The following is a 17,562-nucleotide window of genomic DNA, read 5'->3' as shown; positions in this document are numbered from 1 at the left end:
TGCTAAAATCCCCATTTTACACACGGGGGAAATGGAGGCCCTAACCTTCTCCCACAGTTTTCTCTCACTAACCTCCAGTTCCAGCCCCAACTCACTGCCAGCAGCCACAATCCACCCCCCACCCCCACCCCTGTTTTCCAAGCCTCCAGGAACAACGTATTCCCGCAGTGGGCTCAGCACAGGGGGGCCCACTTCCCTCGGTGCGGGGGCTGGGACACATGGAGAGCAATGCGGAGCAAGGGGAGCCTCATGGACAGGGCAAATGAGAAGTCAGACACAGGCTTATCTTCCCGCAGGCGACTCCAGGGCTGTTGGCAAGGCGGGGAGGTGGCAAGGAGGGCTCCCTGCAGGCAGAGGCCTCACTAAAGAGAGGCACTTAAGCTAAGACTTGAAAGATGCAAGGAGACAGCCGCGTATAGATTGAGGAGGAGGAAACAGTGCCCTGAGTGGAGGCAGCAGCTGGTGCAAAGGTCCTGAGGCAGGAACAAAAACAAAAGTGAAAATGATGCTGAGGGACAGAAAGATAACCGGTGTGGCTGGACAGCTGTACAGGGAGGGGGAGGGGGGTGGATGCTGAAAGAGTGGCTGGGGTGGGGGGGCACATTAGTGAGGCTAGTGAGCCGAACGCCAAGTGCAGGTTCATTTTCAGGCTGTAGGGCAACTGCTGATGGAGGGGGCGGGTAGCATGATCTACCCTGGCTGCTGCAGGCAGGATGGGCTCTAGTGGACAAGACTGGAAATAGGGCAGCCAGTGAGGACACCCCGTGGGGTGTGCCAAGAAGAAAAGATCTGGGTGGGCAGGAGCAGGTGGGCCGTTGTGGGAGATGAGGTCAGGTAACTAACAGTGGAAAGGAGGCATGGCACAGGGCCCTGCTGCCAGGCCAAGCTGCCGGGCCCAGGGCCAAGAGGCAAGCGAGAGCCACTGTCAGTAACTGAAAAGTGCAACGACAAATAACGAGGACAGCACTTCCCATCTGCTGAGCTCCTTCTTGGGCTGAGGGTTTTGGCAGCATGATGCCCTGGTCCTCAGAGCCTCCCCAGAGCGAGAAGGCACTATTTGTATCTCCATTTTACAGGTGGTACGTGATGCATAATTAAGAAATGCTCTTTCCTTTCCCCAATCTCCCTGGAACAAGCAGAGAGCCAGGCAATTCATCCCCGGGCAGAGAGGGACATGGCTGTCGGTGTTATTCGTAGCTCCTTCTGGGTGAGGGATAGGATTATCTCGGCCCTGATGGGTCTTGGCATTAACAGTTGCACCTGCTACTGTCGTTTGGGGACCATTTCCAGGACACTGTGCTCTCTCCATCTTGCTTCCTAAAAGCCCCACAAGACCTCTTGGGAGCAGGGCCCCACCTTTAGGACCACCTGATAGAGGAGGACACCAGGGCTCGCAGAGGGGAAAGGACTTGCCCACAGTCACGCAGCTGGTCAGCGGAGAAGTCTGGCTGGTCCAACCCCAGAGTCCAAGCTCTTTGCTGCTGGGCACCACTGCCCCTCAAGGAAAGCCACTCTCTGGAAGGTCTGGACCACACAGGGAGGATGGATTACAATAAGCGGGAAGCTGAGTTGCAGAGCGAATGATCAGCTCAGTGGCTTGGTGCTATCACGGGAGCCATCCTGGTAGTGTCGTGAGGTCCAGGACCAGGCTGGAGGCTGCTGAACGTGAGGGGGAGCAATGGGAGACAATGGACAGAACTCGGAGGTTGAATCAATGAATCAGTGGGGTGATGCCAAGGAAACGAGCATCATCCCCTATACACAAGTTCATCCCCTAGGGATGAGGGAGGAAACCAGCACTTAACTGACCTTTGCTGAGTGCCAGATCCTACCGTGTGGGGGGGTCAGAGCCTGCGCATGGAGCCAGACCTGGAGGACAGGCCTCTCTCAGCGGGTCTCTTAACCTCACGCCTCAGTGTCCTCACCTGTAAAATGGGGGAGAGTCACACCATAGGATCTGTGTGGTCCCGGGTAGTGAGTGAGTGGAATCAGGGGGTGCTCAGCACCGTGCCTGGCATGGAGAAAACCCTAGTAAAGTAATGGCGGTTGTCACTTTTGTCTGTCTCTTTCCTTAACGGCCTAAGAAGTTGGGGGGGGGGGGTAACCCTATCGTAGAGGCCAGGAGAATGAGCCATCAGACTCCCATCGCCGGGATGAGGCAGGGCCTGAGCTCCCACCATCTCAAGGAGGAGTTTCAGGCTTCCTGGCAGACTGGGGCGGGAAGGGGAGGGTGCGAACCCCGAAGCCGTGCCAGCCAGTAGGATCTGGATGGGCCAGGCCAGAACCCCCAACTCTCCCTCCCGCTGCAGCCCCAGGTCTCCACTGGGCAGGCTCCGGGCTGCTGCTGACAAGCCATCTAAATGCCGAGCTTTAAAAATTTCAATTTATTACACTTTAGGGAGCAGGAAGAAATACAGGGACATCTCGGGCTGATTTTCCATTATGGACGCCCCGCCGTAAGAATAGCTCACCGCACGTTATTTCCATATGGGGGCTGTTTGAGTGACACTTTTATGAAGTCGGGTGGCAAGTCTTGCTGGGGCTGAGATCAGACCCTGTCGGGGGAGCGACCCTGCCCACTGCCTCTTCGCAAATGCTCTCCCTTCCCAGGAGGCGCTCCAGGAGGCGCAGTCAGAGAGTGGAAGGGAACAGGGCAGCCGCGACTCCCCCTCGGGAAAGGTTATCGGGGTCCGCTCTCCGGTCCTCATAGCCAGTGTGGCCATGAGGATCCCGGGGTGGGGGGCAGGAGATGCCTCACATCTTTCAGCTCTGAGTCACTGTCCATCTGCATGGATGAGCCTTCCTGGGGTCCTTGTCAGACCTCCAAGACACAGGGTGGAGAGGGTTAGGGGGATAAAGTCCCTGGTGATTTCCATCTATTTCCAGAGCTGGCATGGTGCTGCGGATAGAGAGGTCAAGTGACTTACTGAGGGTCTTACAAACACTAGGCAGCAGACGTGCAATATGAATCCCGCTCTGAGCCGTTATGCTGCATTCCTTCCAGAACAGTAGTGCCCACGGCAGATGCTTGAGAGGGGAAATTTTGTGATGTGTCTGCATAGTATCTACTCTCCCTTTTTGATAGTGGCACCCCATCCTCCCTGAAAAAAAAATATATGTATATATATCCACCCCCCCCAAATGTCCATGTGCTTCTGACAGAGCTGACCCCCCACACACAACTATCAAGTTTCGAGAAGGGCATGTGACTCCACCTAGCCAATCAGAGCACTACTTCCTGTTGGCCAGAGGGCTTCGTTGTGGGGTAACAGCATGGCTGACGCCAGGAGTTTGCTGGGACTACAGAAACAAAGTTCATTCTCTGTGATGCAGGATGTAAGCTTGGAGTGTCTGGGGGCCCTCTTTCTAGCAAGAAAGAAAAGACGGCCTAGAATAGAAGGTGACATCGAAGGTGCTGAGGCAGGAAACACAGTCTCAATGACATGGTTGGAACACCTAGATCCAGCCAAGCCTGAAGGCCGTTTTCACCTCAGAACTTTTCAGATATTTTGGCCAATGACTTCCCTTTCCCCGCTTGAGCCAACTGGAGCTGGATGGCCGGAAGCCAGACACAGAATGAGTGAACGAGTCAGAGGAGATAGTACGAGCACAGTGTCAGCCACAGAGTAAACACTCGAAACCACAGCTGATAGTGTTTGTTGATCCTGTCCTGCCAAGGATGTTGGATCAACGTAGCTCCATCCAAAACCCTGTGGTAGAATCACAATCATTCACTCTTTATCTATTCTGTGTATGGATCCCTCCCCATAGGGGGATAAACATCGCCCCTTCCTGATTGTTCAATGGCAAAAAGAGGAGGGAATGAGAGTTCTCCCACACCGACTCTATGAGGCACCGTGGGGGCCACTCACCGTTCATTATCACTGTGGCCCACAGCAGCCCTGCACGGCAGGGATCAGCCCACGTTGTGTTACAAAAGAGGGAACCATATGCCGGGCAGGGGAGGGGACTTGCCGGGGGTTAGACTCAAGTCAATGGGACTCCGAGCCTGTGTTTTCCTGGGTCCCCACACAGCCCACTCTGCACACAAGCCTTTCCCTCCCGCTGAGTTCATCCCGAGGCATTCTCTCTGCAACATCCCCCTCCTTTCATTCCCCAGGAGGGCAATTGAGATTCCCATCACATAGACGTCAACTACAGCCCGATGAATAGCATTACTTTTCTATGCAAAGCCATCTGCCTGCTTAAAATACCTGGTGAAAATGTTTGCTTTGGGCTTATTAAGCTACTACATGAGTGGGCTAGACATATGGAATGAGGCAGCCGAGAGGGAAAATGCTGGTATTTCAACGGAGCAATTAGAACCCTGATTTCTGGGTCTGGCTGAACGACGCGGAGAGTTTAAGGATCCTGCATCACATGCCATGGGGAAGCGTTCTAAGAAATGGTGTCACCGGCGGGCTAATCTCAACACTTTCCAGGCCTCGACATCCGTCAGGGCGCTCGGAAGAATTAACCTTCAGTAGGAAGGCCTTCCCTGAAGGGGATTACCAGCATCTCAAACTATAGACGGCCCTGATATCAAACAAATTTATTAAATGCACACATATTAAAAATGTCAGGCCAGTTCCACCCATGGTCTCTCCGGCTCAGAATTCTGATGACGGGGGGCCCCAAGGGGAGATTTCCTTAGACCATCTGGTGGTTACTCTCTGTGGCCTTGATCGAACCATTTGAGCATCTATTAACCATTCCATCGTTTTCCTTACATTGTGCTAGCGGATTTATTGATGCATCGAAGTGCTTTCTGAGTATTTACTGTTTCCATCTTCTTCAGAGTCAAAATAATCATTATCCATAGCAGAATAATCGTAGCTACTCTCCGAATGCGTACGACTGAATAAGTTATTTGCAACACGTCACGATTCTGTGAAGTGGGTACTTTCATCACCGTTTTAGAGATGAAGAAATTGAGGCTCAGAGAGGTTAGTGAGCTTGTCAAGATCACACAGCTTCTAAGTGGTGAATGGGGCCAGGACCTGAACTGAATTTTAAATCCACGGCATTTTCCCGTAAGCCCTGTGGCATGGGCTTCCCACCTGCTGCGTAAACCAGACGGCCTTTTCCTTGTTTATTTCTTTGAGGGTTTAAGAGTCCTTCCTCGGAGACAGAGGGTAACTACACTTACTGTAGTGAGCATTTCGCGATGCCCATAATTGTCGAAGCGCTAGGTTGTACACCTGCAACTAACATGATATTAATGTATATACTAACATAATTGCATGTCAACTCTACTTGAATAAAAATGAAATTGAAAAAAAGAGTCCTTCCTAATTTTGTGTTATAGGGTCTCAGGGCTGCTCTGTTACTACGTGACTGAACGGACTTCAAGAATTTCCTTCCTTTTTTTTCTATTTATTTTTTTTATTATGATATGAACAACAATCTCTTTCCTGACCTCACCTCTGGTGGCCATGAATTTGGAGCATACCGATGTTCTCCAAAGAGAGAAGAAAAACAAACGAACGAAAACAAACCTTGGAAAAGCAGGATAAAATACGCATAAAACACCCTCCCTGCTCCCATCCTATCATGCCCTCGTTTTTATCCTATTTCCCACACCCCGTTGCTCCAGCACTCCATGGCTCCCCTAAAGAGTGCAGCATTTGAGTGCCTCCCTGTCTGTCTTCTCGCTAGACAGTGAGCTCCCAGAGGCCACCTGGGGCTTGCTCCCCTCTGGGTCCCCGCATGGTAGGGGCTCCACGCACATGCACTGAGAGGACCAGGGGAAGAGGTCAGCTCAGCGCATCACGAACCTGTCCTGGTCGGCGGGGCTGCCTGTGTCTGCAGCCTGAGCTGCCCACTGCCCATGCTGCCGGAGCCAGCCCCGAACACCCCCTTGGGAAGCCAGCCCCTGTCTGGCCATCTCCGGCTCCCCCCGAGGGCAGGTCTCTGACCCAGACACTGGTCACTGTCCAGACAGCCAGCTCCACGGGAAGGACAAGGGGCCAGCCATGTGGGCAGGAGCCTCCCCTGCAGGAGGAAACGACCCAGCTAGGGAGAGTGACCACAGACTCATTCAGCAAACCTCTAGGGGCTGGATCTCGAGTCCAGGCTTGAGCTCCCGGTAGGGGGGTGAGCTTCCTGCCACCCTGCCCCACCATGCTCACTTAACCAGAACACGCAGCTAACCAGAACACTCTGCCTGACCAAGTGATTTTATTTTATTATTTTTTAAATTTATTTTTAAAAATTTAAAAAGATTTTATTTATTTGTTTGACAGAGAGCACAAGCAGGGGGAGCCGTAGGCAGAGGGAGAGGGAGAAGCAGACTCCCCACTAAGCAAAGAGCCCAATGCGGGACTCGATCCCAGGACCCTGGGATCAACTGAGCTGAATGCAGACGCTTAACCGACTGAACCACCCAGATGTCCCTATGACCAAATGGTTTAATTTAATTAATTTATTTATTTAAAGATTTTTTTATTTATTCATTTGAGAGAGAGACAGAGAGAGAGAGAGAGCACAAGCACGGGGAGAGGCAGAGGGAGAGGCAGACTCCCAGCTGACCTGGGAGCCTGACATGGGGCTTGATCTCAGGACCCCGGGTTCGTGACCTGAGCCGAAGGCAGACGCTTAACCATCTGAGCCACTCGGGCGCCCCTATGACCAAGCGCTTTTAAATTTGGATTCCAAGATATCTGAGACTGACCAAGTGGCTTACCTTACTCTTAAGAGCTTCTGCTCACAAAATGATACAGCTAAGAGAAGGCAGCAGTATACCCGAAAGTTTGTCCCCAAAGCGGGAGAAAGTCTTTGCAAGATACAGAACTAGCAAAGAGCTTACACCCAGAAGAGCCTACAAATCACTAGGAAAAAGAGCCAACAGTTTGGAAGAGGAACGTACGGCTTCATCGGGCAGAAGTAGCTCTCCAAATGGCCAGTCTACCTTGGAAAGGCAATCCACCTCTCTACTACTACAGGGCGATCAAGATGGAACCCCAGGACACCTCCTCCCGCAGAACGGCTAACATGTGAATAACGAACAAGCCCAGGGGCTGACCAGAACGGGACTCCGGTGGGACGCGTGTTCCACTGGCTGGAGTAAAGGCGTCTGCAGACACTTGGCAGAACCACGCGGCTACCTCCACCACAGTTCAAGAACCGCCCAATGGTTACAGCAGCAAGGTCCACCACAGCCAAACTATGGGAAGAGCCCAGATGTCCATCGACAGATGAGTGGATCAAGAAGATGTGGTCTATATAAACAATGGAATATTACGCAGCCATCAAAAATGAAATCTCGCCATTTGCAAGGACGTGGATGGAACTAGAGGGTATTATACTAAGCGAAATCAGTCAATCAGAGAAAGACAATTATCATATGATCTCACCGATCCGTGGAATTTGAGAAACAAGGCAGAGGATCATGGGGGAAGAGAGGAAAAAATGAAACAAGACGAAACCAGAGAGGGAGACAAACCATAAGAGACTCTTAGTCTCAGGAAACAAACTGAGGGCTGATGGAGGGAGAGAGGGGTGGAAGCGATGGGGTGGCTGGATGGTGGACACTGGGGAGGGTATGTGTTGTGGTGAGCATGGTGTATTGTGTAAGACTGATGCATCACAGATCTGTACCCCTGAATCAAATAATACATTAGATGTTAATAATAATTAAAAAAAAGAAACATGTGTACCACTATTCAGAGATACAACACTTCTAGGTCTACACCTTACAGAGATGCACACACATGCACTTCCCTCTCAAATAAAATAACACGGGAAAAAAGTGTGCATAGTAGCTGTATCCTTAATCACCAAAATCTAGGTGCAACCTACGTGTCCATTGAGCAAAATGGCTCAATCGTGATATAGTCTCAGGAATAGCAAGGACGATGACCTAACTACTACCTACGATGGATAATATTAGTCAGTCTTGTATGTATCAATGGAGGAAAAAAAAATAGCAAGACCCAGGCCAGAACACGGGAACAGTACAAATTCATCTGAGGAGCCACAGGAGCGGATAATCGAGAAAAGACACTCAAGCTGGCATCTGGTTCATCACCTCCTCCCCTAAACCTCCCAGCACCTTCCTTGATCTTCCTCACAATTAGTCGGTGCTGGTGACACTGGTCCTATGATGGGCAGCTCCCCCCTGTTTGCCTGGGACTTCTCTGGTTTTAAAATCAGAAGTCCTGTGTCCCGGGAACCACTCTCAGACCTGCATAACATCCAAAGGTTCTGGAATTCCAAAGACGGAGGCTCGAATTCCAGTTCCCCCAAATGGAAGAGCAAACACAATTGCCCTGAACCTGCCCCAAATGTCAGCATCTGAAAGTACAGAGAAAGAGAGACGGAGGGTCTACAGCAAACTGAAGGCAAGTGCTTTTGCCTCCCAGGTTGGATCCTGAATGTGGAGAAAAATCACTACGAGGAACATTAATGGGGCCAGAGGCAACATCTGCATTGTCAGCAGGTAAGATCAGGGGGTCGGCAAACTTTTTCTTCAAGGACCAGAGAGTAAATATGTTTGGCTTTGCGGGCCAAGAAGAAAAAAAATGAAGGATAGATAGATAGATGCTATCCTTATGTAACCACTTTGAAATGTAGCCATTTAAAAACATGAGAACCATTCTTAGCTCTCAGGCTGTGACAAACACACACACACACACACACACACACACACACACACACACACACACACACAACAACAACAACAAACAAAACAATAAAAACCCCAAAAGCAGACAACAAGAAACAGGCCGTTGGATTTGGGCTGGATCCGGCCTGTGGGCCATAGTTTATTGACCCCCGGGTTCGAAAACATGGGATCAGTGTGAAATTTCCCATTCTGATGAGAGCAAAAGGGCATCATGTTCGTAACTCTTTTCCCGATAATTCAGGGAAAGGTAATTTGGAGACAGGATGATAAAGCAAATGTGGTAAAATGTTGCAGATTGGTGAATCTAAACGAAGGCTAAACACGGATCCTCTGAACTATTCTTGCCACTCTAAGTTTGAAATTCTTTCAAGATACGTTATTTAAAACACACACACATACACACAAGCCAGTTCCTTCCCAACCCTGTGACTCTGGGCAAGTCTCCTATATTCTGAGCTTCCTCCTGCATAAAAGGAGCATAACACTACGTGCTTCCCAGGGAGACCCAGGGCCCATCCTGTGAGTCCCTACCCACCCGCAAAGCACCTGCCATCCGCAGACCCACTCCTACACTCTGGCCCCAAATAGAAAAGGCCGTGCTCACATGGTGTTCACTACATTCAAGTGGGTTGAGGGGCTCAAATGAAGTCGTGGCATGTAAGCGCTTGGCCCCATGCCTGGTACAGCGTAAACAATGGTTCCTTGCCATCGATATCATCATCGTTAAGAAGGCTGTGATTACCCGGGGGGATGGCTGGCTGCTCTAGGGCCTGGCCCTCCACAGCGCTCAACGGTAACAGGTCCTTTTGGGGAGACGTATAGACGTTACTCCCCGCCTACAGTGAAACCAGTCGGCCCTCGCTGCATTTAAAACAGCATTGGAAGTGTCAATATTGGTGGGGTGAACAGGCTCGCAATAACCATGTCCTCACCCAATTACAATTCGGTTTTTATCTCCTCCGGCAGGAGGTTATGTTAATATTGAATCAATTCACTCCAACATCATCTTTAAAAAGGAAAAAAAAATAGTCTCTTCATATAAAATCCCCAGGCCACCTGTCCTGCGGTTCCTGGCTGGGGAGAAGCATTCCAAAGGTGCTCACTCACACAAAAGACTCCCATCAGAGTCATCTTCCCAGAGCGGATTCATTATTTTCAATGTCTCATGGAAGCATGGGTGACACGTGGTGACAAATGTCCCGACTAAAGGCACTGGGGAGGAGTCAAGGGTTATCAGTCTTCTGCGCGCTAGCAGCGGGAGCTCGGGCTGTTGTCTAACCCCGGCTGGGAGTTCATCGTGTACAAGACACACCAGGCCCAATGGGCCCACCGGAAGGAACGCTGAAGCTGAGCCTACGGGAGCATCGCCCGGTGGAAGGGCCTACGGGAGCATGCGGGGCTTTCCAAAGGGACGCGAGGGCCCAGAGGGGGCAGAGGGCCAACAGGAGATACATTCATGGTCCGGGGTAGCGCATGCTAAAATCCCAGCTGTTGAAGTCTCTGGGTTCAACTCCCGCCTTCATCTCTTAACACCTTCGTGACTTTGGACAAGTCTCTCGGTACTTGCACTTAGTCCGGTCCTCACCTTTGAAGGAGCTGGAAGGTAAATGGGGGACCCAGGCAAGCAAAGGCAGTGACTGTGAGAGACTGATGTGTACTATTCTAGACCGAAACCCAGGAGACGGGGAGAAAAGGGAGGTGGGCCCTCACCCAGCCCGTGGGGGTCAGAGATGGCTTCCAGAGACGATGCCCAAACCCAGGCTCAGAAGAGAACTAGATCTTCTGCAGGCCAAGAGGTTTCAGAGGGGAGAAGCAAGAGGCCACAGCCTGGGCAAAGGTGGGAAGTTGGGGACAGGTGTGAGGGACCCCAAGCTGTCCCTTAGCAGCTGGTCAGAAGTGTCAGGGGCACGGGAGCCAGATTCTGCCTCTGTAAGGGTCGCATTGGGGAACCCGCACCGTATTCTGAGGGCAATGGGATGCCACTGATAAATCCTGAGCACAAAGAGCCAAGATTGTACATAAATTTTAAAAAATTCTCTCTCCAGGGGCACCTGCGTAGCTCAGTCAGTTGGGCATCTGACTCTTGATTTGGGCTCAGGTCATGATCTCAGGGGTTGTGGGAGCCGTGCTGGGTGTGGAACCTGCTTGGGATTCTCTCTCTCTCTCTCTCTGCCCCTCCCCGCCCCCCAAATTCTCTCTCCAATGATCAGATGGCCGTTAGATGACTTGCACAAGACCAGAGGCCAGCAGACAGGACAGAACCCCACATGAGAGCTCGGGGTGGTGGCGGAGGAGAGGGGAGAAGGGAGCGGACGGACCGAAGAGCTGTTGAGGGGAACAATGACGAAGAGTCGGTGGCAGCTCTGTGCTCAGCCAGAAGGTATAAACACACGCCCAGCTTGAAGTAAGTAAACACAAGGGCTGGGCGGCGGGGAGAACCTCCGTTTAACAAAAATCAAATACCATATTTCTTTGGGGGAAGAGACAAAGGTCAAAGGCATGCATCAAATGAAGGGTGGGGAAAAAAAAAAAAAAAAGCAACCGCTGCCCTGGCGAAAACGTCCTCTTCCGCTTTCCCACTGGAGTCAGGTGCCAGCATCTGCTCCTCACAGATGTTATTTATGCATGCCGATTATCTCAATTATAGATCTTCGTTGTTGGGATTGCTTCTGTCTCCAGATTAGTTTGTTTCCAGTGGAAACGTTCCAGGGGAATTAATTAGTAATTGGCTCCTAAGGAACAGGTGTCATCAGAACAACCCCACACGTTGCCTTGCCTACCCGTTCCGCGAGGCCTTGTAAAATTGTGTGCCCAGGAACCCATCTTCCAGCAGCCAACACCTGTGATGGGGACATGGGGGCCCATGGGGAGCTCTCCATTTTAAAAGTCATTGTCTTAGGATTTCTCATTTAGAGAATTCTTTCAAATCCGTGGCCCAGTGTGCTTTCTACCGGCCCCATAACTGGGAAGATCATTCCCCTTTTTCGGTGAGGCAAAGGGGGCCCAAGGGCAGGGTGATTTGCTCAAAATCACACGGCTAATTAGGTCGCAGAGGTAGGATTTGAACCCCAGAGGGTCTACCTTGCCTCTAGGAGCCTTCCACGCGTTACGACAAGGGTCTTAAACTGCAACTGTTATCTGAGATACAGCCAAGGCTCCCAACAGAGGGAAACTGGGTGGAATGAGCCAAATAATTCTCTTGAGGTTCTAGATGGTGGGACAATGGGCAGAGAGGATGTCCCTAAAGGGCAGCATCCAGATATTCTGGAAGATACTCTGTCTAAGGGAACTCTCCCGCGCTACTGATTGAGCCCAACACGGGGTCCATCAAGGCTTCAGCTGGGACTTGGCATCCTCCCATGTCTTACAAGCACTTCCGATGACACCCATCTCTGCTCCGTAACTCTCTATGGCTCCCCATAGCCAAACCATTCCTGAGCCACCTCCGGTCTCAGCTACCAACATCACCCTCTCTGCTCTTACCCCCGCACACCTGGTACTCCAGCAACACCACGTCAGGAGGCACACGCTCCCTGTCTCCACGTGCCTCTATCCCTTTATGCTCTGTGGCGTCCTCCCCCTAACCAGCAATTCATTTCCACCTTTAAAGAGACAGCTGAAGCCGCCAGCCCCTCTCCCCCAGCTACGTTAAGGGCATCCTCTTTAGCTAACTGTCCCTCCTTCCCCCAGTAAGGAGCTTATCAGTCTGCTTGGCAAGAGTCTGTTCCTCGCAGACTGGGAGCCCCTCGAGGGAAGGGGCCGTATGGTCCCCTCCTTATTCCCACAGCAGCCTGGCCTCCAATCTGTCCCAGAGTGGGGACCGTATCAGTATCTGCTGAATGCAAGAAGTTCTTTAACAGCTGCATTCCAACAATTCCCTCATCCGTGCCCTGAGAGAGGAAACCTTCCTCTGGGTTCTCCGGCGCCACGGTTAGCGAGCTGTAAGGGCTGCTGGGAGTGTTTCCTGTTTCTGAAGCCCCTCCCTGGCCTGACCTCATCAGCCCCCCACAAGTGCTGGGCCATCAGGCAAATGCAAACACTCCACTTCGAGAAAAAGTCTCTGGGAGGTCACATTGCACACCAAAGGTCACAAGATTCCCAGGGGCCAGATTCAGTCCTCTGGACTCAAACTTAATTCATTTTAAAAAAGCAGAACAAAGAGCTATCACACTAAAATAAACTCACAGTTTTTCCGTCTGCAAAATGGACATGTTGCCAATGGACTTGAAAGGGAGTTTCGAGAGATAAATGGGGCCCACCATTGCCAAATGCTGGTCCTAAGACCAGCATCCAAATTCTCCGATAGGATGGCTTAAAAAGGTAGATACTAGGTGCCAACCCAGACTTAAGAAAAACAGGGAAAAGACTATCTGGGGGTGGGAACTGGAATCTGTGATTTTTAAATGGTGCTTAAGTTATCTGATGTACAGTCAAGTTTGGGGATCCCAAGACACCAAGGAAAAGCCTGGTACATTGTAGGTGCTATGCTAACGTAGGTCCAAATGTTAACAGGACCCCCTATTATACCAACCAAGTTGCATGGGCACAGAACTGTTGGCATCCACAGCTTTCAGAACACAACGCTGTGTGCCCTTGGGTAAGTTACTCAACCTCTCAGAGAAGGCTTCTTTATTACTCAAATGAGTTAAAAATAGAAACAGGCACCTCCTTCAGTGACGGTGAGGATTAGCTAAATACTGCACTTCCTGCAGCCACGAGAACATCTACAAGTCCCAGGGCCTTCAAACCAGCCCGAAGTTTGTCCCTCTAGCCAGTTCCGTCACCACTTAACCCAGATGACCATTTCGTCCCGCCTGGAAGGGTCCATGGCCGCCTAATGGCATCATCATCCCCTCCGCATCCATTCTCAGCACGGAAGAGCGATCCTCTAAACCATGAATCGGATTACGTCACTCTCTGCTCCGAACCTCCCAATGGCTCCGCACGACCCATGGCATAAAATCCCCACTTGCTTCTCCCTCTCCCGGGGTGGTTTAGCTGACCACCCAAGCTACACGAGACCCCTTGCAAGTCCCTGTTCCAGAACCTTGTTTATTTCCTTCAATACCCATATTAAAGTGTGGGATGTTTCTACTTATTTGCATCATTGTCTGCTTGTCTTCTTTGCTATCAGATCTAAGTTTCAGGGTACCTGGGTGGCTCCGTCCATTAAGCATCTGCCTTCGGCTCAGGTCATGATTCCGGGGTCCTGGGATCGAGCCCCGCATTGAGCTCCTTGCTCAATGGGGAGCCTGCTTCTCCCTCTCCCTCTCCCTCTGCCTACCGCTCCCCCTGCTTGTGCTCTCTCTCTGTGTGTCAAATAAATAAATAAAATCTTTTTTTTAAAAAAAAAAAGATGTTAGTTTCACGAAGGAGGGTATTTGTTTGACTAACCATTATACACCTAGACGGAGCATATCACCTGGCACACAGTAGGTGCCTCATAAATCATGAAGGAAGGAAGGAAGGAAGGAAGGAAGGAAGGAAGGAAGGAAGGAAGGAAGGAACGTATGAACAAAGTTGTTCAGTGCCAGACCCAGCACTTACGCCACAGTCGGCAGCAAAGTTAGCTCCCTCTCCCTTCCCCCTCCTGTCTGCTCTCCCCTGCCTCTGTCCCTGGAGCCTTCAGGTAAAGGACAAATACCTTCCCTGGGAGAGGAAACACAGTGATGCCCAATGTCATCACCGCTTTATTTGATTAGCTCCGACTCCGGCATCCGGGACACGTGTGCTGGGAGTCAAAGCGACTGTACCCTGACCTCTGGTCCACGCGATCCCATCCTTATAACGATTTCCATGACAACAGCAACAGAAAGCCAAGGCTGTGAATTCCCTTTGATAGGAGCCGGATGCAGAGATGGGGAAGAAGGACTTTCAGAAGAATGAAGCTCTTTGATTCAGCTCGAGGCGCCTTCATAAAATACCACTATTTTTCAAGAACACACATTTTAACACTGCAGAGGACGGTTCCTCATGAATACTTAAAAAAGGAAGAAGAGGAAGGCACAAAACCATCACGGTTCCTTTTCAAAAATAATCACCTATAGGGGGGGGAACAGGGAGGCTGCGGCACCAGGAATATTTGGGGGGAGGCAGGAAGAGCAAAGGGGCTGCATGAACCCAAGAGGCCTGGCCCCTGACCAGGTGCTCCGATATCTTTACAAAGTCAAAAGGCTAAGGGTCTTCCACCCATGTGGACAGCCAACAGACAGGCCAAAGAACCCCTAGATTCTACAATTAGAATCATGAGCCCCATGGGCGCCTGGGTGGCGCAGTCGTTAAAGCGTCTGCCTTCGGCTCAGGGCGTGGTCCTGGAGTTCCGGGATCGAGCCCCACATCGGGCTCCTCTGCTGGGAGCCTGCTTCTTCCTCTCCCACTCCCCCTGCTGTGTTCCCTCTCTCGCTGGCTGTCTCTGTCAAATAAATAAATAAAATCTTTAAAAAAAAAAAAGAATCATGAGCCCCGGATATGAATCCCAGCCCTGCCACTTAGCTGCTGTGTTGCCTCGGACACATCACTTTCCAGCTCTCAACAGGATTTCCCCATCTGTAAAATGGGCACATGTGAGAGGGTGTGAGGATTGAGGGAGGGGACGCACAGATGCCCAGGTGATTCTAGTTTTCTGACATGGCCATGAAGAGAACAGAGTGATCAACTGTCCTGGTTTGTCCAGGCTTTGCCCAGGACATGGGACTTTCAGCCCTAAAACCAGGACCATCAGGGACAAGCCAGGATGGTTGGTCACCCTAGCAGAGCATGGCTGCGAAACAAAGAAACTGCTAAAACTCAGAGTGATGGAGAGAGACGAGCCCTTCAGGGAGCCTCTGGGGTACTCTCTCCAAAAACCCACCAATCTGGTCCAATCATGAGAAAAGCATCACAGAAACCCAGATTGGGGGGACACTATCCAGGATACCTGGCCAGTACTCCTCAAAACTGTCAAGGTCATGAAAAGCAAGGCAGGACTGGGAAACTGTCCCAGACAGAGGAGACTGGGCAGGCAGGATAAGCAAACACAGGGTCGTGCCCTGGGATGGATCCTGGAACAGGAAAAAGAATTAATGGAGAAACTCATGAAATCTGAACCAAGCCTAGAAAAAAAAAGCGGGGGGTAGGGGGTTTCTCCTGTAGCCTATAATCTCTACCGGAAACCTTTCATTTTACAGACGGGAAACTGACACCAGACACGGGAAGTGAAGAAGGTTCTAGATTCAGTGTCTAGACTCAGCCGCCTCCCACTGCCTTCCTGGGAACCTGCCTTGTAAGCTCCAGAAGGAAGAGAGAAGAGCATGGTTTTGGAGTCAAGGAATGCAGGTTCAAGGCCCAGCTTTGCCTTTCACCAGCGGTGTGACCTCAGGCAAATCTCTCCCCCTCTCTGTTCCCTGGTTTCCTTATTAGGTGAATGAGCCCATTGAATTCAACAGGCAGGTGTTATTCAGTATTTATTACATGCCGTGGGCTGGGCGGCCATCATCAGACACGATAAAGCCTAGTCTTGCCATCAGGAAATATATTGTTTTGCCTAAGAGTCCAAAACTACAGATAACCCATCTGGCTTCTGGGGATAGTCTCTGTGAAGATATACACACACGGCCATGTGGCAGGGCTGAGGCCGCGTGAGAGAAGGCCAGAGAAGGAGGACGAAGGGAGAGCAAACTCTGAGAAGGTGAGATGGAGAAGGCAGTGGGAAACGCCTTCCATCTCCCCACCCCGGGCTTCAGCGCCAGTGGCTTATCCGCGGGAGGCGTGGGTTAGAAGGAACGCCAAACCCGCGGGTGCAACATCCCCAGTGGGGCTCTGAGCTTCCCTGCGTTGTTTCCAGCTCCCTGTGGGGTTGGGTAGCAAGTCCCGAGTCCCCACTCTGGGACCTCCCTCCCCAAGTCCCTCACCCCTCTGTGGGGTCCGACCCACTCACGTCTCTCTACCCCTGCCGCCCTGGGCTGCGCTGTCTGCACTTGGCACAGCCTGAGCCCGTCCCACTTCCCAAGGTCCTTGGCTTCTGCCTGGCCTCCGGTCCTCCTCCGTAGCAGCCAGGGAGGGTGGAGCCCTGAGTTCGAATCCTGCCTCTGGCACTTTCTAGCTGTGTGACTTTGGGTGGGTCTCCTCCCCTCTTTGCCACCTCCCTTGGGAAAGGGAGATGAGGATTCTCCTGTCCCTTGGCTCTCCGGAGAACTCGATGGGCCATCTTTTTTTTTTTTTTAAAGATTTTATTTATTTATTTGACAGAGAGAGACAGCCAGCGAGAGAGGGAACACAAGCAGGGGGAGTGGGAGAGGAAGAAGCAGGCTCCCAGCGGAGGAGCCTGATGTGGGGCTCGATCCCAGAAGGCCGGGATCACGCCCTGAGCCGAAGGCAGACGCTTAACGACTGAGCCACCCAGGCGCCCCTCGATGGGCCATCTTGTATAACGTAAGTGGGACGTGGTGGGCACTCCAGGAGGTGACAGCCGGAGATCAACTTCACAATCATTCTGATTGGTGCTGTTGGTGGTGGTGGTGTTTGAGCTTTGCTTTGATAGCACAATTACTGGTTCCTTTGTACCCTGCCTAGGCGGCCACCACACACACGTGTGCACGTGCCTGCTGCACCCTGCCATTCTGCCCCAGGCCCCTGATCTGCCCACGTCCTTGAGACGCATTCTGCCTTAGCCCTGAGGAAGGGAACTGGACTCATCAGTCATTTATAAACCCCTCCTCCTCACCTACCGCCTCCGTGTGACCCGCCCAGCCCCTCAGCGTCCCCCATCTCCATGCAGGTCGATGGAAGTCGGTGCTGTGGCCACACCCATACCTGGCACCGAGACCCACTGTCCCCTGGCCTGCCACAGCATCCTCCCCAGCCCGGTCCTATGGGACCCCCACGACACCCACCTGGCTGTGCACTTTCTCCAGCTCCTCCTTGCTGACCGACGTCTTGCTCTCTTCCATGCTCCCCAG

The 17,562-nt window shown here is 51.6% G+C and overlaps 1 protein-coding gene across 1 annotated transcript in view; it reads right to left on the bottom strand.

Moving 5' to 3' along the window:
- MYO18B (myosin XVIIIB) overlaps positions 1 to 17,562 on the bottom strand; it is a gene marked incomplete at its 5' end in the record, with an annotated part of 232,250 nt that overhangs the window by 76,999 nt on the left and 137,689 nt on the right. The window contains one exon of the mRNA XM_045791207.2: positions 17,497 to 17,562. This exon is cut by the window's right edge and continues 87 nt beyond it. Coding sequence (XP_045647163.2) covers positions 17,497 to 17,562 — 66 coding nt within the window. The remainder of the gene's footprint in view (positions 1 to 17,496) is intronic.

The sequence above is a fragment of the Ursus americanus genome, chromosome 30 (assembly GCF_024610735.1).
Source record: "Ursus americanus isolate L20-20 chromosome 30, mUrsAme1.1.p, whole genome shotgun sequence".
Lineage (NCBI taxonomy): Eukaryota > Metazoa > Chordata > Mammalia > Carnivora > Ursidae > Ursus > Ursus americanus.
Note: the sequence above shows the minus strand (reverse complement) of the source record. Positions and strands in the feature narration are given on the sequence as shown.